At 38.5% G+C, this 22,248-nt stretch overlaps 1 protein-coding gene and 1 long non-coding RNA gene across 9 annotated transcripts in view; one reads left to right on the top strand and one right to left on the bottom strand.

Moving 5' to 3' along the window:
- The window catches only part of col12a1b (collagen, type XII, alpha 1b), a 151,569-nt gene extending 146,525 nt beyond the window's left edge, over positions 1-5,044 (top strand). For 7 of the 8 annotated variants that reach the window (XM_038726224.1, XM_038726231.1, XM_038726225.1 and 4 more), the window contains one exon: positions 4,104-5,044. In XM_038726224.1, the coding sequence (XP_038582152.1) occupies positions 4,104-4,225 (122 nt within the window). In that variant the 3' untranslated portion in view covers positions 4,226-5,044. Of the gene's footprint in view, positions 1-1,509 lie in introns of all 8 variants that reach the window. The other variant, XM_038726228.1, reaches the window with a different exon arrangement.
- LOC119908502 overlaps positions 1-22,248 on the bottom strand; it is a 50,758-nt gene that overhangs the window by 14,168 nt on the left and 14,342 nt on the right. The gene's annotated exons all lie outside the window — the stretch shown is intronic.

Raw genomic sequence — 22,248 nt, 5'->3', positions numbered from 1 at the left:
TGGTGGGTTCTTCAGTTTGGGATAAAACTTTCCAAAAAGGAACATTATGACATTTTGTGAGATAAATTTGATTTCTGTCTCCCACGGAGTCAAAAATGAGATTATGGATTGAGTGCAAAGAAAGTAGGTCCAGGACATGTTTAGCCTAGCTTAGCACAAAGACTGGAAGCAGGGGAAACTGCTAGCCTAGCTGACTCATATCTTGATAATGAACAATCTAGTAAATAATCCATCCAACAGTCACTGCTAAGAGCTTAATACTGTTTTGGCATCAGCTCAAATGCGTCTGCTAGGGACTGTCAGTTGGCACGGATCATAAACAAAATCCTTAATGATTTAAATTATGATTTGGCAGATTTGTATTTTACAGAAAGTTCTGCTTTCTTTTGATAATTTAAAAAGGGGTTTGTAGACATGATTACTTCTCAAAAACTCAGGTATAAGTACCAGTATAGAGAATTTCAACAAACTTTCAAATTAACCTCAAAATGGAGCTAGGCTTGCAGTTCCTCTGTTTCCAGTCTTTATGCTAAGCTAGGCTAATCATGGAATAACAGTGTGCTGCATTTCAATCACTCTAAAGTGTTCCTACTCTCTTTTTAAGTTGTCATACCTGGTTGTTACCTACATACTGCACTGATATCCATCATTTCATGTGACTCTGGTTCAAGGCCCTTATCCACTGTAGAAACAATTTCACAGGTTCGATGCATATCACACCATGCAAACGTCAAATAAAATCTTGATTATTAATTTTGAGGTGTGTCAGACATCTACACTACCAGTCAAAAGTTATAGAACACCCCCATTTTTCTAGTTTGTATTGAAATATAAGTAGAGGTCCAGTTAAAAACCTAAAAAAAAAGGTACAAAATTTAGCGGCAAACTCCCAAAGTTAAAAATGTTTACGTCACCAAAACAGACATTTTCAGATATAAAATTAACAGTTAGATGAAAGAGTTTTGTTCATTATTTCATTGTAGGATCAACTGATTGCCAGCTGCTCTGTCTAATATAGAACAAATAAAGTTTGAGGGTGCATTAACAGGCCTTTCCAAGGTGTTTGAAAATTAGTTTTTTTGCAGCAACTTTAATTGTAGCAGATCCTTCCATTGCTGCAGAATACCCAACCAATTTCAGAGATATACAATTTTCAGGGATCAAGTGTGAACAACTTCCAAATTATTCTGCAGAAATGGAAGGAAATGAAGCTAGAAAAACTAGTTCTAATACTTTTGACCGGTAGTGTTTACGTCTAAAATCTCTCTGACTGTCGTTTACTGTTGTATTTAGATTGGTTTGTCTGGTACAACCCAGAGTCACACAGTGTTTAGGGGCCTTAAGACGGCAAACAAGGGTTTCCCAAAATGTTGGGTGTGCTTTTTAATGAGGATTAATGCATGTGTGGAAACAGTCTTGAAACCTGTAGTCACTAATCTTTAGAAAAAGTTGTGTATTCGCTCTGCTTTGACCAAACTGACACCTTCTGTCCTCTTTGGCCTGTTTCAGGTTCACAGTAGACTTTCTATGCTGCTTTCACTGACTTCCTGAAAAAAAAACTCAAAACGTCCTGTAACTTGCTCACACGCTCTAGAGCTGTTTTTAAAAAGGATAACCGCCAAAAGGAAACCATTAACAAACTTTGCTGAAAAACAACACCAACAAAGAGGGAAACCAGTACTAACAACGACTCACAGCCAGTAGAACAAAACCCCACCTGCACAGCGGTGATGGCACCGACCTGCTTAGTGGCCTGTTTGCATCTAGAAGCCAAAGACCAAACAAAGAAACGTGTTCAGTGGAGGAGCATGCACCAAACAGCATCAACAACAACAACCAACCCAAACAAATACTAACAAAAGGTGGATTTGTAACAGAGTGCAACTACCACAGCATCGCCAGCAACAACAGCACCAACAACTCTGTTAACAGCATTTCTCTCCAGGTGACGTGTAAATAAACTAATTTGTGCCTTGTAAATGATGTTTGAATCAAGTCCACTAAATTTAGTTTTTAACATCTGTAGTTTTAAAGCTTGTGCCTTGCAAACAACAACAACCTGCTGCTTGCTGAATGCCAACAAAAACGCCTCTTTTTCAAATTTTTATTTTGTTTTCCTGCCCATGTGTTAGTAGCTGTTTTTTAAACTGCTCAGGGCCAGTCTACACATGTGACCCCTGGAGGTTTAGTTTTGCCATTTAAAAAATGAATCTAGCTTTGTTTTATTTTACTTTCCTCCCTGACATGTATCTGTATGTTGTTATAAAAAAAACTACTAATTATGCCACTCCAAAGAAGAGTCTCCAGGCTGGTGGTAGAAGAAGTTGATTTATATGCAGAAATGTTTTACTGTTTTATTTTGTAAATGAATGAGTTGTGGAGAAAAGACAGCTTTGATAAAACCTGAACTTCTAACAGCAACACAAAGGGAAAAAGCACTGAAATGTTTACCAGGGGCGTGTTCAAAGGAGCCTTGGGTGACCTACCCCCATCCCACCAGATCATTCACCTGCTAAATCAAGGGTTTAAGTGCACTCCTGAAAGTTAAAGATAATTTACTTAGCCTTTTCTTTTAAAAACAGTATCCTGATATAAAGAATCTTATGCTGATGTGTACTGTATGACTGTACTGTATAACTTTAAGTCATAATAACCTGCAGCCTGTTGAACTAATAACTGCTACGTTACTATGTCTAGTTAGTTTTACTTAAATGCATGATTTCAGCCCGTTTCTGACCCTATTTGAGTCAAAAGACTCATTTTAGAGTAAAGTTCACCAAATTTCGATAGAGCCACGAGAAGATTCCCCACGATCAGCGCCATTTTTCCCCCCTCACAGCGCCAGCGCAAAAGTGGTGAGCGCCGTCTAATAATGTCCACACAATGCTAGCTGCCAAGTTAACGATCTAAGCGTAGCTAGCTTACCTCCAATTACCTCTGCAAAATGGACAAGCCACGCTGTCAACGCCTTCCTAGCCACCTAGTCCATAAAAACCACCACTGTTGATTCTCGCAGCAGCCATCTTGGATCATGAAGTCGGCGTAGTGCAGTTCTCCCGACTTTCCATGTCAAATGGAACGCACCATTTTCATTGCAGACTGGAATTAAACAGCAAGTTGTCTAAAATCATACCGTGCAGCATTCAGATAAAATGGGAGAGAGACTAACTAGTGACAGGACGTAAGAGACGTACAATACTGTTTAATTATAAAGGATAAAATATCACATTTTATTATTGAAATGTGTTATTAGGCAACACTATCAATCACTTCAAATCACCTATTAAATCTACTAAGATTAAGCTTTCAATCTTACTGCATGATAATTACATTAAAATAACAGTTGTAGCTTATTAACTTTTACACCTCATTTTTCACAATCTACTTGTTACAAATTTTTAGTCCTGATTCATAACATTAACATATAACAGTGAATGACTTTGAATTGTGAATTTTAAGTTGCATTGTCACTCTATTGTAACTAACATGTATTGTGCAAACTGATGTACCGTACCTCCTACACTACGTCTGCAAATAATGATTATTCATTATTATTTTATCTGCTGATTATTTTTAACCATTAATCATTTGTTCAATAGAATGTAAACAAGAGCAGCAAATCCTTAAAACTAAAAACCAGAGAATGTTTGGTGTTTTCGTATTAAAAATGATTTGACTACTTGATTACCAAATTGTTGCTGATTAATTGTCTGTCGATCGACTAATTGCCTCAGCTCTAGTTTGAACTTTCACACAGTTGGTGCAACAGCATGCTGGTTAAACTACATAAGTTAGCCAGGCTAATGTTGTTAGCTTTGTTAGTTCGGTAACTCCAGTCCACAAATATTAGTTTTCAGCAGACATTGATAAACCAGTGATCAAAAAATGGGGACAAATTGTACCTGTAACACCTGCTGTATCACATCAAGACGCTCCTCAAAACGTCCCCAAAAATACTGTGGACACACCCCTGCTGTTTACTAACCATCTGTGTCAGTGCTTTAGTCGTCAGTCAGATGCAAACGCTACATTTTAAACACGTTCTTTTTGTGCATGCTGAGTAAAACTTACGCTCAATTGGCCCGAACGCTATCTCCGAGCAGGCCAATACCCACCTGAACCCGACACCAGAGTAGCCCCAGTCCCCGAGGAGGAAGAGCTGTCGCAAAACCAGCGTCGAAAGAGATCACTATCAAGAAAGGCTTCCAGCAGGCCAACATCTTAAGACAAGCCATGCTGTCTTTTTTTTTTTTTTTTTTCTCTTGTTCAAACTGTGTTTGTTGTTGGATTTATGCACATTTATACACAAAAAAATGGGGTTTGACACCTCGACTCTATTGGAAATGACCTTTTTAAATGCCTTAAAAACGTATGTGAATATAAATTTTTGTGGCAGTGGGAAAGGTGTGGACAGAGGGAGGGAGTTTGGGGGCAATGGATTTAACAACAAATGGGAGAAAAATGATGTTCCATAAAAAACAACAACCTGTGAGCTTTCTTTTTCCCCCACTTGTGTCTTATGCTTGTAACATATTTGCATCAAGTAGTTAGATCTAGCAATGTTGAACAGTAACAAAGCTAAAGGAAAAAGAAAGAAAATGTTTGTTCACAGTGTTGGGACATCAGATCCGTAATAGTTCATCCAGTATGTTAAATATAATCCTTCTCATTCAGTTTTGTCTTCTAAGGAGGTTCAGTTCCATTACAGCAGTTAAACACCGCTTTCATTTTGTATCTCTAGACTTTAATATTTATCAGTTTACCTTTTATTCCGTCACAGTTAATTTTAACAAAACGTGGAATTGCATGTCTGTGGTGTATATTTAGTACATGTTTTGTTACATTTCAGTTTGTTTTAACCAGAATATAGTTGTTGTCATTCTCTCAGTATAAAATGCAGTCGGAAAAAAACCTGCGTGCAAGACTATGGAAATGGTATTGCTGCTTCATGTTTGAACTGCAGATTGTGAATTCCACAGCCTTATTTTCTTATTTATTTCTGAAAACAGAAGAGGCATTTTTCAATAAAACTACTGAAAATTTACACCTGTGTGGTTTTTTTGTGACTCTGTAAGAATAACGAGAGGCTCCTCTACTACAAGCAGGTCACACCTGATTGAACCGACTAGAAGGGCACTTGAGGGGTACTTGGACTGACTAGGCTATATATGCATTGTGATTGAAGCAAGGGGCACCAGGGTAAACTAATGGGGCACTTGGAAGTGATCTGAGCGGCGCACACAAAAACTAAAGGGGCAGTTGGGTCAAAAACTTGGATCACATTGGACAGCACTTGCACTATCTAAAAGGGCACTTTTAGCACTTAAGGTGACTAGATAGGCATTATGCTCAACTAAAGGGGTACCCCTTAAGGGTTGGATACTGGGCTGAAAAACTAGAAGAGGCACATAGGAGATTATTGGCTAACAACACAGGCATATGGACTGACTAGAGAATAACTTTTGATCACCAAGATCTGCATTTGGACTGACTAGTTTGGTATTTGGCACTACAGGTTGATTTCAGGGGTACATGTACGGACTAGAATGATACTTGGGATGACCTAGGCACTTAGATCGAGTAGGGCGGCACTTGAGACAACGAGGAAATTTATGTGGACATACTGAAGCAAAACCTTAAGACATCAGCCAGGGAAAATGGGTTTTCCAAATGGACAATGACCCCAAGCATCCTTCCAAGGTTGTGGCAAAGCGTATTACGGACAACAAAATCCAGGTACTGGAGTGGCCATCACAAAGCCCTGAACCCAGTCCAATTGGCAAAGGCAAGGAGGCATACGAAGCTGACTCCATTACACCAGTTCTGTCATGAAGAATGGACCAAAATGCCGGCAACTACCCGAAACGTTTGACCCAAGGTAAACTATTTAAAAGGACGGCTACCAAATAGGCCTAACTCTGTTATGTGAGCTTCTAAACCACTGGTAATGTGATGAAAGAAATAAAAGCTGCTATTAATCATTCTCTCTTATTGTGACGTTTCACATTATTAAAATAAAGTAGTGTATGGTCTGAGACGGGGAATGTTTACTATGTCAACAAATGTGGAAAAGTTCAAATGTATTTGGCTATGGTATATGAAAACATCCCACTTCAACAGTATAGGGGCACTTGGACTGAATAAGAAATACTTTGGTCAACTAGAGGGGTACTTAAAGCACAGGGCAACATCACTCAGACTTAGTGATGACATTAAGTTTTAACGGGCACTGACGGACCTTGGTTAAGTAAAAAGTTCAGCACTGGCTCATCTGCACATTTGCACCATGTTGAGTCTCTGAGGGGAAGACCTCCATCTTGGGGTGGAAACTTGGAAAGGAAGGCATAAATAGGGCAGTCAGGAAAGTAGGGGAGAAAAAGTGCTTTTCTCCTCAGACTCTTTTGAATGCTTGCATTTTTTTTATTTTTTTTTACAACCCTAAACTCTGGAGCTGCTGAGAATTAGCTAACTTCACCGTCCTGACTCGCTCACTGCTATTTTCTCTTCAAATATTTTCCCCCTGAATCACTGCCACAAACATAAAGCCTAATAGCTGAGCACACAAGTGAGACGCACTAATCATCTATAAGCTGTAAACATCACATCTACACCATGGAAACACCTCATCATCGGCATTCGGCTGCTCAGATGAGTTCACCTCTACTCAAGTGTGACTCATCTGTAGCTACCAGTTACACGGCAATGATCCCATAAAGACAGTTTAGATTATCAGAGTGGGAAAGTCAGAAATACCAGTTGGCCTCAGCATCACATCTGCATTAGTTTTGCTTCACTGATAGGGTACAGTTCATCTAAAAAGGGTTGAAAGGTGGAACAAAAGATCCAGGGAGTAAAAACAGCATAATTGTTGGTGAGCTGCAACAATTAGTCTATAGAACCTGCAAACCAACGAACCAATGAAACTGCAAATACTTTGATGATCATTCGAGTCATAAATATGTGAATTTGTATCATATTTGATTGTAAGTCAAATATTTCCTACCTTTGGATTGTTGATTTGGCTAAAACAAGCAATTTAAAAGACATTTTGGGATGTTGTTACGGCAGTTTCCCCCCTGCTTTTTGATGATTCATCTATAGATTATTTTTATCAATAAAAAAAGTTATCATAGTTGCAGCCATACTTTAATAGTGTGAGAAGGCCATAGAGGACGATAGTCGATGAAGAAGTTTGTTAAATCAAGACTAAACAAGAACTTTTAAATATTTTCCTCAATTGTAGAGTCAGACAACACAAAGCAGCGACTCTATCTGAAACTAAGATCTGGTGTTTTTAATCAGAAACCTCCTGCGGTCTGATTGGAAAGGGATGAGGACGGCGGAACAGCCTTGTTCCCCGCGATGGTTGAGCTTATCTGCAGCTTTGAAGTTCCTCCCTGGACCTTGCAAAATAATATGGACCAAGATCCGATCTTTGATGGTGGCAAAATTCAAAGCACATCTGAGCATGATGAAATGTTTTGGGACAACTGCCAACGACTGAAGGTCAATAGGAATAAACTGTAAACTGCACGCACGTTCCCCTGATACATGATCAGTATAAATCAAAAGGTTACTGGTATCCTCTGTCTAACACCACTAGTACCATTAGCTCATGATTCTACAAATTAAGACCACATTTCCCATAAAGCCTGTTGTTTCCGGTTGCAAAAAGGGTCTTTGCTTTGTTGCTTGAATGCTCCGTATTTGTATAGCGCCTTTCTAGTCTTTTCGACCACTCAAAGCACTTTTACACTACATTCACCATACATCTGAGCCCAAGTGCTCAAACAGAAACTATCATTCACACACATTCATACACTGGCGGAACAGCCACCAGGGGCAATTCGGGGTTCAGTATCTTGCCCAAGGACACTTCGACATGCAGCCTGGAGGAGGCGGGGATTGAACCGCCGACCTTCCAATTAACGGGCAACCCGCTCTACCTCCTGAGCAACAGCCGCCCGTTTTTCCACCATCTGCCAGCAGCAGAAACTCAGAAAGCTTCAGCTCAGTTTGTGGAGGGACAGCAGCGCCCTCTCCCCGGCTTCGTGTACATTAAGTATATCTGATTATTTTTTAAATGATTAATTATTCGTCTCTGACAAAATGCCAGGGTCCAGCATCTCTCTCAGTCACTAGCTCCGTCTCAGGCATCTCACGGCACTGGCTACTACTGGCAGCCCTCATGCCTCCTCGCAGCATGCCTAAGGAACGTTCATGCAGATGAGCAGGGATCATGGGCATTTTTCATTTGGTGTTTTTCAGAGTCAGTAGAGAGTTTTTATAACTGTGACCTTAATTGTCTGCCGTCTGTACGCTGTTAGTGTCTTAACGACGAATCCACAGGTGCATGTTTACTGATTCTGTAAAGTTATTTGGATGTTTACAGAATAATCTTTGAAAAAAAAAAGTGTCCTGACAAACGGACGTTTCCTATTTTTTGCTGAGTTTATATATTTATAAATCGTTTTGCTGTGACGGCTGTAATTGACCTATCAGAGCTTTGGGATTATGAATGTATTGTGGACAAGTTGATGCAGCCGGACAGACTGTTGCGAGTAGACTCAGGTTGTAACTAACTATTGACAATTATCAGATTACTTTCTCCACTTTCCTCTATAAAATTTCTGAAAATTGAGAGAAAAGGTCCATGCCAGCTTCCTAAAGCCTGACGCAACTCCTTCTTTTGTCTGATCAACAGGCCAGAACCCAAACAAATTCAGTGATTTATCACAAAAGACTAAGAAAAGCAGCAAATCCTCACATTTAGGAAGCCAGAAACTAGAGACCGAAACGACTAATCAATTATCAAAACACCTTAATTTTCTCAGTTGATCCATTTTGCTGATTAACCATCAGCTCTAGAGTAGACACACATATCAGGCCATTTCATCCATAGCCGTCCAATAGTCATTGATCAAGATATTGATTTGTGCAGCTTTGAGATCCGGGTAAAAGAGTCAAAAGTCCTGCATTTGAAATTTTACTTTGTAAAATGGCCCATTTCAGAATAATGTACATTATAATTATTGATTCATTAATGTGTTCACTTTAATTTTGCAGTTGGTGGATGGTATTTTAATTCCTTTATATACAGCTGGCTATAACAAATTTATATATATATATCTCATAATGTATTACTTGATATACACTTTGAATCTGAATCTACAAACTAACTATCAGATGTATTGCAGTACCAAGGACAATATTTCCCTCTGAGATGTAGTGGAGTAAAAGTATGGGAGTAGCACAAAATGAAAATAACCCAAGTACAAGTACCTCCAAATTGTACGTAAGTACAGTACTGGAGTGCTACTTTCCTGCAGCTCAGCGTCTGCAGGTCTGAGCTCGCGTGCCTCTTCTTCACATTTGGTGAAAATAATCAGTGTTTGGAGTGACGCCTCGTTTGTCAGTGAGCCCCTCTCTGATTGATGAAGCTGTTTTCAGCTGCACAGAAGGAGCCCAAATTATCTCGAACACATGGAGAAGAATTTTTACACAATCAGTCCAGATCCGTTTAATGACACCTCGCTGCGTTCAGAGGGGGGGAAGCAGCTTTCAGCGCAGACCAGACGTACTGTTTATGTGTCGCTGTAAAGAGCAATAAAAACTCATCCTCCAGCTCGTTTCTGAGGCTCTTAGCAGAAGTATAAATTCAGAGAGGTTGGCTGGCCAGAGATGACCTCATGGAAAGTCTGGCAACAGCGTTGGTTTGCTCACCGGCTGCCACTGTGCACACACACAACCAGTTTCACTCCAGTGAACAACTGCAATATTTATGAAAGGAGTTCGTCTCAGGGGGGATCAGCGCTGACAAACACAATCCAGAGTCCGAGAAATGTGGCCCTTCATTAATATCATGATATTTCAGGGTATTTCTGCGATAATGGATTCTTGATGACATGAAAAAACACTGGAAACGTTTCTGGTTCGGGGCTCACGGTAGCTGCTGAGCTCTCCTCGTACTCAACCAGGTGCTTCTGCTTGAGGTGGTGTAATAAGTTTGTTAAAATAGCATGTGTGAGTACGGAAGGCGAAAATTGAGACAGCGTGTGCCTATTCCGATGCTTACATATTGCACATCATCACGTTAAGTCATCATAATCTACTAGCGCAGGATCTGGCAGTGCGAGCCCGGAGCTGTATTGACAGAGACGCCAAATTCTAGCGAATTCAAATCAAGCTTTATTGGGCTGAATGTATAACAGTACTGCCAAAGCTACATATAAATTACATAAGAAAAATTTCATACATTTCATTCAATAAGTAATAAAATAAATAAATCAAAATTCCGTACAAATAAATATTAAAAATAAAAGTAAATAAAACAGTAAGTGTGTGTGTGTGTGTTAGAAAATGAAAATAATCTATCTATCTAAAACAACATATTTCTAAGATTACAGGTATGTTAGATTGTTCTCTGCATGGCATAATGAAATTTTACATTCTCTACTTGTTTTGATAGCTGCTTTATATAAATCGGCCATCGGCTTTATCAACCACTCGCATCAATATGAAAATACAGTCTGCGTCAGGCTCTATTGAAAAAACCCAGATGTAAACGTTTTATTAGACAGTTTATAGCCCTTTAATAGAATTTATTTGGCATGAGAGACAAATACGTCACTGCTCTCTTCTGCAGAAATGTCCATGTTGTGTTCTTTACTTATCTGGTGCCGCCTCGGTTATCTTCACTTTAAATGCAGACCACTTTGGCAGAATATTGGAGACTAAACTAAAACATAATTAGTGTCATGTCTGTCTGAGTAAGTAACAGGATGGTAAAGAAGCAGAAGAAATGTTACTGCTATTAGCAACAATACCAGGACAGCAGTACTCTGCCTTTAAATAGATTTTATTATTCTTAAACATTATTTATGGGTGTCTTTCTAAATTGCCTTGTGTTTCTTTTATATGTCTTTTGCTGCGGCGGTTGATGAATAAGAGCAATTTTGATCCTTATCTATCAAATAATTAAAAATATCAACTAACATTCCCACCTGGTTTGTTTTCCAGGTCTTCATGCAGATCAGTTTTCCCTGGATGGCGACTTGTGTTCCCACATTTATGTTTCTTTCCTCTTCTTTCCGTCTTTCCTCTAGCTGACCCTGTGATTTAGAGTTATTCACAGAGGGTTTCTTGCAGATCAGCAGGTTTCTGTTATCTAACGAGACTAAACACCGTGTGTGGCTGTGATGTTCATAACACACCAGAACACAAAACTGCTGGATGGAAACTTTACTGTTCTCAGATCTTTTTCATGTAAGTGAATAAAACTTTAATTGCCCTCCTGGTGGACAAACTATATGGATGGCACGTTTTTCTAAATTACTTCTTGACCTCTTCTGTCACAGCTGTTCTTCTATTATCTGGTTTTATATTGGTGTATGTGTCAGCACAGAGCCTTACAGAGATACATCCTTGAAGTGACTGCTTGAAACTCACGTCAAATTTCAGTCAGAGTCAGATGTGGATGGGGCAAGATCTCTCCCAGGGTTCTGAAGAGACTCAACACTTTTATAAGACTTCATTTATATCTCAATTATGTGCAGCCCGCAGCTCTCAGACAGATGCTGACTCTGCGTTTAGAGGGAGATGTCGTCAGTGTCACTGGAATATCATGAAAACTCATCAAAAAAGAAAAAAAACGTTTCCATAAACTGAAATATAGCCGCGGTCATTGTTTCCCTGGAAATGTCTTATGAGACACAACATCAGCTCCGTCTAATTCCCCGTGGTGCCGGCGAGCAAGGCACTCAACCCCAACTGTAAACCTGTGAGAGTAATACTGCTGACGGTGAATCATTTTCAGGTGTACCAGGTTCAAATCTGACTCCTCAGTCTCTGAAGTTTATTGTTTCTGTATTTTCTTTACAGAAAATTGTTGATTGGAGTTTTGCTTTGCTGGCATCACAAACCTTTGCTTCAGTGTAATAAATCTGAGTCCATGATTTACTGCTTTAAGCCTCGATTGTAGTCTTCATCAGGTTCCTCATAAAACACACAAGATAATTTTAATCAGATGGGTTTGAAGAAGTCAGTATTTCCCCGAGTATTGAGTTGTAGCTGGTAAAGGCTGTAATTTTTTGTGCGCTCACACAGTGCGTCCTGCTTTATATCTGCATATAAAACATGTAAAACTATAACCATTAGATTTGGGAAAAGTCAGTGTGTAGTGGCAGAAGAGGAACTTGCTGTAGAGACGGAGCCTTAAACTTAACAGTTGTTGTGCAGAATGTCTGCAACTCGCAGGACGTTCGGATCATTTATCACCATTGATGAACCACATACAATATTACATTGTTTTTAAGTAGTTCTTGAAATAGACCCGCGAGGAACCGCGACGTGCCTGCAGCTGTCGGCCGCACGGCATGCACGCAAAGCTCTACACAAGACCGGAGAATGACAGGCGAGAAAGAGAAAGGGGTCAACAATAAGACATTTACAGTGTAAGTTACAGTGACTAATAAACAGAGACTACAGCTCTGCAGCTTTTAAAGTGGAGCTACCGTGCGTTACCGTGTGAAATGAGGTTTATTGGATGAACTGAAAATGTGCAATATGCATCAAAACAAAAGCAGACAGGTGCATAAATTTGGGCACCCTTGTCATTTTGTTGATTTGAATACCTGTAATTACATAGCGCTGATTAATTGGAACACACAATTGGTTTGGTGAGCACATTAAGCCTTGAACTTCATAGACAGTTGCATCCAATCATGAGAAAAGGTATTTAAGGTTGCAGGTTGTTTTTCTCTTCGACTCTCCTCTGAAGAGTGGCAACATGGGGGCCTCAAAACAACTTTCAAATGACCGGAAAACAAAGATTGTTCAACATTATGGTTGAGGGGAAGGCTACAAAAAGCTATGGCAGAGATTTATCTGTCATTGTCCACTGTGAGGAACATAATGAGGAAATGGAAGACCACAGGCACAGTTCTTGTTAAGGCCAGAAGTGGCAGGCCAAGTAAAATATTGGAGAGGCAAAGGACGGTGAGAACGGTCAAAATCAGCCCACAGACCACCTCCAAGACGTACAACATCATCTTGCTGCAGATGGTGTCACTGTGCATCGTTCAACATTCAGCACTTTGCACCAGGAGAAGCTGTACGGGAGAGTGATGCGGAAGAAGCCTTTTCTGCACACACGCCACAAACAGAGTCGCTCGAGGTCTGAAAACGCACATTTTGACAAGCCAACTTCATTTTGGAAGAAGGTCCTGTGGACTGATGAAACAAAGATGGAGTTATTTGGTCATAACAAGGGGCGTTATGCATGGCGGCACAAGAAGACAGCGTTCCAAGACAAACACTTGCTTCCCTCAGTAAAGTTTGGTGGAGGTTCCATCATGCTGTGGGGCTGTGTGGCCAGTGCCGGTACTGGGAGTCTTGTTGTTCGCATGGATTCCACTCAATATCAGCAGATACTTGAGAATAATGTTGAGGAATCAGTCACAAAGTTGAAATTACGCCGGTGCTGGATATTTCAACAACAACCCAAAACACTGCTCAAAATCTACTCTGGTGTTTATGCAGAGGAACAAGTACAATGTTGTGAAATGGCCATCCCAGTCCCCAGATTTGAATATCATTGAAAATCTGTGGGGTGATTTGAAGCGGGCGGTCCATGCTCGGCAACCATCAAACCTAACCGAACAGGAGATGTTTTGCAAAGAAGAATGGTCCAAAATACCTTCATCCAGAATCCAGACACTCATTACAGGCTACAGGAAGCGTCTAGAGGCCGTTATTTCTGCTAAAGGAGGCTCAACTTAATATTGATGTGATATTTCTGATGGGGGGCCCAAATTTATGCACCTGTCTAATTTGGTTTTGATGCATATTGCACATTTTCTGTTCATCCAATGAACCTAATTTCACTACTGTTATTTGATAGCTCAAAATTAAATTACTGATCTTGCATACGACTGTATGATCTGACTTATTATACATATGATTGTTCACATTTGTTTTTTGTGTTTTAATTCACAGCTTTTGACATTTGTAGAACATAAAAAATAGGTAACATGAGAAATTATTATTTATTATATTTGTACACTGAAATCCAAAAGAAACGGTCACCACCGTCCTTTCTTTTCCAAACAACCAGTTTTTCAGACTCTTCTGAAAACTGAAATATAATGTAACTATCAGGATGTGCAATACGTGTTCAGGACAGAGACATAAACCAGTTTAGCCTGAGCTTGTCCCCGATGTTCTCAACCCTGCAGGTAGTAATGACATGCGGCTAATTAACGTTACTTCCAGTAAATGTAATGTTAGCTAACATTACATAGCAGCCAAAAATGTACTGTTAGCTTTCCTGCGCTCTGTGGATAGTTTTGCCCCCAGAGTTTTTGCTCTCCTTTTCTGTTTGATCCCTTTAAATGAAGATACAAAAGTAACTCCACAAGGAAGTCTCTGTGTGGAAAGTCCAAGTACGCGGACCTAGATTTAAGATTTTCAGACTATTTTAAAAGTCAACAATCCACTTTGACTCTCATCACATAAACATCAATTTATTAACTTCTAAAAAGGTAAAAAATGACAAAGAATGAAGTGATTTAAAAAAATAAAATAAATTAAGTGAACATTCCTATTTGCAAATTCTGTCTTTAAATTATGAATTAATAAAACAACTTAAATTGATATTACCAGGTGAATCAGAGCTGTGAGTCGGACTTACTTTACATGTTTTGGTGACCCACTGTTTTCATCCCATGAAAGTACCATTTAAAAGCCTTAAGGGGGGAAACAATTCATTGATTAGCTGTATTGTTTAATCAAGCAAAATTGTTAAACATGCGCTGGTACTTCTGTTTATTCTCTTTTCAAAATACTTGTAACTCAATTATTTGCTCAACCCCTCAGCCTGTTTTCTTTTATTTTCCATTTAACTCTTAACCCTGATTGTACACTGCACTGTAACTTTTATTATATTTTAATGTTTATTTTTTCAATTTCCCTATGTTCTTTTAAACTTTTTCTTATATTTCCCTGTTGCTTTTATGTTTTATGTAAAGCACTTTGAATTACCTTGTTGTTGAAATGTACTTGGTACCAGCTTCTCAAATTTAACGATTTCCTACTTTCCTGTGCTTTTATATAATTGTAACCCAGATATCTTTGAGTTTGGATCATGAGTCAGTCGGACGTCACACCTGGCTCTCAGAAGTTATCTGCATTTTCCAATAATTTGACATATTTATTGACTAAACGATTAACTGATAAAAGTTTCATCATTTAAAGCAGAATAATAATTTATATAATAATTGAAGTGTATTTATTTATTGATTTTACTTTGAGTTTATTGTTGGACAATTAAAAGGCAAATATAATTAATCAATAGAACGATAAAATGGAATACTATTATACTACTAAGTACTACTGTGTCAACATTAAAGCTTCATCGTCGCCTTTCACGTCATCCTGCGCTTTGATCACAGCACGCACAGTTAATAGGGATGAGATGCAAACACAACCTCATCAAACTCTGCATCTGTAACGAGGTGTGGACAATTTGACGCGCTGCAGATACAAACTAACAGGCAAACGTCTGCAAAGTATCTGCTTCATGCTTTGTCACCCAGTTGTTCACAAAAATTGCTGGTATGTCAAAAACTGGCCTGAAAAAAATACAGTAAGATCCAAAATATATAAATAAACTTGAACTAACGTCAGTAAAAATGTGATTTTATGACCATTTTAGTTTGCAATCTTTCCAATATTATGATGAGTTGGAGCTCTTCAATTAAGATTATACAAAATCTTCCACACACACGTATCGTATCCTGTGCTATTTATTTGGGAGTTTTGGCTGCTGAAAGCTTTTCTCTGCTCAGTTTAATAAAACCTCCTGAGGCCCAACTCAAAGAAAACGTCTCCTGACGACTGATCATTGTTAATGAATTTTAGCTAAATGAGCCAAATCAGCGGCTGCAGCTCATCCAAAGACAAGTCAGATGATCTCACGAGGAAATTTAAAAGTTCGGATTTGTTTTTAAGCAGAAACTATGAACACCTCCCGAACTGATAACAAGGCATAATTTACTGTCGCACAGCTTTGGTTCTCTCTGGCCGAGACGTTTTTAAATGACGATGAAGCAGTATTTTTGTCTGATTTGGCTGCAAAGATGCTGGTGGAGATGAATTTGTGTGATAGTCGTCACGGTGAACAAATCATGTAAACACATTAATAATTTTAGAGACTCAATAAATATAATTAAATTGTTATCATGGCTGCACTCTGGCTTTTATTTATAGACAGTTTCCCATACTTTCACAGATCACTAGTCAAGCAAACATCATGACACACAGAGCGGAGGAGAGTACTTATGTACTATTTTAAGACACTTGTACATGAAGTATCTCCATTTTATGCTGCTTTATACTTCACTCTATCTAAGAATTGCAGTTACTTGGCAGTTTAAGATTTAAAACATTAGATCAGTTTATAAAATGTGATGCTTTGTTATGGATTAACTTATTCAACAGTATCTCACAAAGTGAGTACACCCCTCACATTTTTTTAAAATATTTGATTATATCCTTTCATGCGACAACACTGAAGAAATGACACTTTGCTACAACGTAAAGTAGTGAGTGTGCAGCTTGTATAACTGTGTAAATTTGCTGTCCCCTCAAAATAACACATCACACAGCTATTAATGTCTAAACTGCTGGAAACAAAAGTGAGGACACCGCTAAGTAGAAAATGTCATATGTCAAAATGTCTTTGTGAGATCTTGTATATAAAATAGTAAATAAATGATATAAACTGATATAAAGTAGCTCAATATCCACAAGCTTACATGTTACAGAATAAGTCTGGTGATATTGTACTGAGTTGTTGTTTGCATGATCCTGTTACAATCTACCTAAAATAAAATAATTGCTCATTCAAGGCTTCTGTCTTTCGGGTCATCACGTCGTACACTTGTGAAGACGCCACTACGTTATGTGGTAAAAGATCGTGACAATGCGTGGTCTATAGGAATGTCAGAGAGAGATTGATTAAAGGTCATCTTGGTTGATTAACTTTGCAGAAGTGTTTTCCGGCTGTTAAGTTGAAGATGACTGGTTTGATTTTCAACAACATCCCTAATTGTTTAGCTGATCACTGTCTGAAAGATGCATGGGTTAGGGCTTCACGATATTGGGGGGAAAAAACTGACATTGCAATATTTTTTATTTTCCGCAATTTATATTGCGATATGAAAAAAAAAAAAACACAGGACTTTTCACCAGATGACTTCAATTGCTCTAGTTGAAAAGAATTAAGCGCGCTAAAATTGTTGGGGCGATTTTGTAGAATAGAAAAATAAATAAGCTGAAAAATGAAGACTTTTTTGAGTGCAAACTATCCTTTCTTGCATTAAACATATTTTAAACAAAGTTGCTTTTCTTTTTGTAACCAAATCCACTGTTTCAGTTATTTTCTCCGTTTCCTGACTTATATTCAAGTTGTTGTCAACAACTAACGGGGGCGGGGCCTGCTTTGTTTGTTTGATAATCTGATCAAGAACAATATTGTGATTGACTGACTGACCAGACAGACTTTTCTGGTAGATTAGAAGAGTTTTCCTTTTGTATCAAGCAGCAGTTCACTTGACATCGTACGTCCTGCAATCAGACTGTTGTGCGTGGGCAGATTGCAATGATGATTCTGAAACGATAAATTGTGCGGCCCTGGTCTCTGTAATCCTTAAACTGAACCATGTTGGTAAATCTGGAAAGAATCTTTGTTGAGTGTCTTCTGTTAAGACACAACAAAAAGGGCTCATTGTAAAAATAGCTGCAAATATATGAAGAACACTTGACTTTTCGATCTTTTAAAAATAAAAAACAAATAAACCGCACTGGAAAGTATGAACTGGAAATTTAATATAGCCATTAAATTAAGATATTCACCTCCTTATTTTCCTTCAGGATGGACAGTATCAGTCAAAGTTCCTGAAAGTAATACGTGTAATATATTAAATCAGAGTTTTAAAGTAATTTTTGTTGCCATTGGACTGTTGAGAGGACTGGAAGCTAAACCAGGTGTGAAGCAGCCCAAACTAATATGTTTCTGAGTATGTGCCCGTGGAAATGTGGCATCAGAGCGAACAGCAGGGATCTGACTGTTGGGGAGTTTGTCCTCAGTCTGAGAGGAAGAAGATGGTCTTCATTAATCTCTGGCTTTGTCACAGACACACACTACTCATTTTCAAATCAAGACGCAGTCAGTCACGTTTTTTAAACTTCTCCCGGTCAGATCACTTCATGGGTTGCGCAGCTACAAATATGGAGAGAAAATGTTCCGTTTGTCTGTATTTGTTAATGTGTGTGTTGAATAAAGAAACTTGAGGTATTTCTGATTCAGTAAAAATATGAAATCCTTATTGCTGCTGAATTAAATCAGCTTTGACTCTCTCTCGTTTATCTATCAGATAATGTCTGTGTATTTAGATAAGCGACAAATTGTCTGAGAGGGAGAGATCTTTCCCAAATTACTAAAGCTGAATCTTGTTTTTTTTTTTAATTCCAACTCACACTGTATGAGTAAATTATCTGCGATGTAAAGCCGAAGGTCACAATGTACATGCTCACACTGTGTGGTCTGATGGAGGGAGTGCTTAAACTGTCCGTGTATAAAACAGCCCATCCTGGCTATTGACAATCGTCAATAAAGATGGCAGAAGTTTGTTTGCCATAATAATGCGTCCTGTGTGCTGAAACTTCTAAAAAGAAAAGGAGGCGGCAATCAGGTCGGCTGAGTCAGTGAACTCATACATACTTTCATCGAAGAACCTTTCCTGATTTTTCTTCATTTTAATTTTCCTTTAATGTTTCTCGTTTTTCTCTCTTTTTTTTTTTTGAGACAGAGAGATAACTGGAAGGAAGCTAGCTACGTTTTACCATACAGATTGTTAACTTGATAGCTAGTGTTGTGTCGCATGGCTCTTTCAGACGCCGTTCACCACTTCACACAGGCGCTGTAAGAAAACAAGGCATTGATCGTGGGGAATCGACTCGTGGCTCAACAGCCTGACAGCAGTGAGATTCTGCCGACCAAGAGAACAAAACAGGGACATAAAATAATGTTTAGTCTAAAACTGACTCCATTCAGACTCTAATGAAATCATAAAGAAACACATGCCTCAGTTATTGAACATCTTCTCCCTGTTACAGACCAAAATGTCACTCCTCATTCCAGATTTTGAATTTGTCTGTCCAACAAACAGGATTTTCCATCCCCAGGAGTCAACTGAAGGAATCAAAGATCCTGTAATGACTGCCACATGCGACGCTCCTCTCTTTGAAGAAAATGTTCTTTTCCTGAAGAATCCAGAGAGAGAGACTAAAGTGTCTCTGCATTGACAAACGTGAAGTGGTGCACAGGTATACGGCAGGGCAGGGGGGATTTATCATACACAGCCAGACATCATCGCTCTCCATCCTGCAGAGGCAGGTAGTCGTGTTTATAGCCTTTCATGTAATCTGTGGTATTAACTGCGCAGGAGACTTTTGTTCCCCGACTTTAGCCTTTAAGGCAAAGTACCCTCGTAAAACAGCAGCAGGCATGAGTATAGATAACACTACCAGCTAATTACGCACACACAACAGGTTATATAAATAAAGCAAATACATACACATAGGCACATAATTAGTCAAAAACACAAAACTGTCTGGAAAAGATGACCCTGGTTAAAGTTACAGGGAAAAGCTGATCAGCGGCAGAGAAAGTGTTCGGATTCTATTATTTAGCATCTTACTGCTAAAAGTAGCAATACTGCAATGTATAAATACTCCATGACAAGTAAAAGTCCTGCACTGGAAATGGAAAGTATTATTAACAAAGTACACTTAAAGTATCAAAAGTAAAAGTACTCAAAAATCTGAAAATGAGTGTTAAACTATTATATTTTATTATTGGATTTAGAGCTTCAACAATTTTTAGCGGAAATGTTTTTTGTTTTTCTGGTTCCAGCTTCTGAAATGTGAGGATTTGATGCTTTTCTTAAATCATACATGATTTGTGAACTGAATATTGTGCGTTTTTAAACGGTTTGTCAGACAAAACGCGACATTTGAAGATGTTACCTTACATGAGGACATTTATTGTGGGCGCTGGGGTACATCATGTAACTATTTTACTGTGTTGTATAGTTTAATGGGCCACAACATGTTTTTATGTAAACTTAATCTTTAAACAAGTAAATAAAGCGTTCTTAAGTCATATTATCCAAAGTATGAAAGTCATCAATGAAAGCCAGTAGGGACGATGGGGCCTCGGTGTTTCCCACAGGATTTTGAGAGACTATGGTGGTTTAAGTACGCTGCTCTCTTTGCTTGGAATCAGCTGCAAAGTACTTTTAAATAACTTGGAGGCTGGAAGTTCTGACTGTAGATGTTATGACTGTTTACATGTTTGATCCTTGTTGATTTGTGATGAACTGTGGTCAATATTTAAAATTTTTTGATAGTTTATGACCTTGAAACTTCCTATTTATTCCCATTATAAATAAGTTATATGTTTTATGTTTATGTAATATGTTTTTATGTCAAAAAACCTTGTTAATTGTGCTGGTGCTTTCCTTAGCCAGGACACTCAGCCAGGTTTTTTCTGGTTAAATAAAGGTATAATAATATTAAAAAATCATCTGGACCCCTACAAGGGGCAGCAAATGGATGGATGGATTAACCACTAGCGTAGTATTAATAAATTAATTGACACACTGACCTTCTTAGGTGCAGTGCTGTTTGTTACAGCAGCACAATTCACTTTTAGTTTATAGGCGTGTAACATCTCCTGACACCAGACTACAGAAAAACTGTTTATATAACAATAATAATCTTTATTTGTAGAGCACAAAAACAAGTAACAAAGTGCTTTACCATTACAGCAGCCAAGAGAAAGTATTTAAGACTTTTGTCAATTAAATTTAAGACTTTTTAAGAGCACTTGCAGCAACCTGAACATCTGTTTGTTTTCAAAATGTAAATATGAAGAGACATATTGTCATTTCCAGAGTAGAGCTATGCACATATTACAGGTCTACACCGCAATCAAGGACACATTTGAGTACAGGAACATTTGACATTATGAGCATGTTCATGCTGGCTTGTGCTGGCTTCTTAACAAAAATAACAAGCAGTAGCAGAAACCTCATCCAGGTTTCGGGGTATTCAAGGTAAAAGGCTGGCTTCTCTTCCTGCAGTTGTGTTTATGAGTTTTAGTTTACAGCTCATATAGGATTATATAGCCGCTGTAATAAATGTTGATATTAAACAAACAGGGAGCATTTAACAGCTGTGCATTTTGCCCATTATCATTTACGGCCCCCTGTCATAATCTGAGGGAAGGCTGACAGACGGCTCACATTTCTGCGTGACCACAACCCCGAGACCGTAAATGGTTGTGACAAACTGCAGGTAAACACTACGGGTTTTATTCCACAATAAATGGCAGTTAAAGTGATTACATTCACGTTTTCGTCTTCTTTCCATACAGAGAAACCGGCTCCCCTTTGGAAAGTTTACGTGGATGTGTTGTTGAATAATAACCACCCGCTAAACATAAAGGCCCATATATTTTACAACAGAAAGTTATTTACAGTGTTATTAAAATTAGGAGGAATGATTCTGGTTTGTTTTAACATCTGTGGACGGAATATTGACCAAAAATCTCAAAAACTATTAAATGGATAGACATGAACTTTGGTACAGATATTCATGTTCTCCAGGGGATGATTTGGGAGTTTTGAACATGAGCAGAAAACCTGCTGAAACACAGGAACTACTTAAGTCCAGGAGTTTATAAAACTGAATTAAAATGAATTAATTTATCATTGAGGTGAAAAGGTGCCCCAACAGATAATTTTGAATGGAGCAAAATAAATTTTATTTCTCTTATCGACGTTTATTATGTCACTAACAACTAGTTAGGTTGACTTATTTTGTCACAATATAACAGGTTGTAGAGTGAAAATGAGTTTAACCAAAGTCCTTATAGGCAAGTCATGCCACTCAGCAGCCATCTTGGCAACGGGGAGAGAGCCTGAACTGCACTTTTACTGGTCACCGGGACATAAAAACTACATGAATAGAAAAGACAGTAAAATCTGATTAAAAAAATCGCTGGAAAAGTTTAACGACTTTGCCCCCAAAATAAAAGGCGTTCTAGATGGAGGGGTGGGACAACCGCCATCTTTGGCGTTACAGGCTTTCCCTGTAGAGTTGTATTGAGGATTCTTAAAGTGG

This window comes from Micropterus salmoides, unplaced genomic scaffold (assembly GCF_014851395.1).
Source record: "Micropterus salmoides isolate LMB-PRFRI ecotype aquatic unplaced genomic scaffold, ASM1485139v1 Ms_hic_scaffold_18, whole genome shotgun sequence".
Lineage (NCBI taxonomy): Eukaryota > Metazoa > Chordata > Actinopteri > Centrarchiformes > Centrarchidae > Micropterus > Micropterus salmoides.
Note: the sequence above shows the minus strand (reverse complement) of the source record. Positions and strands in the feature narration are given on the sequence as shown.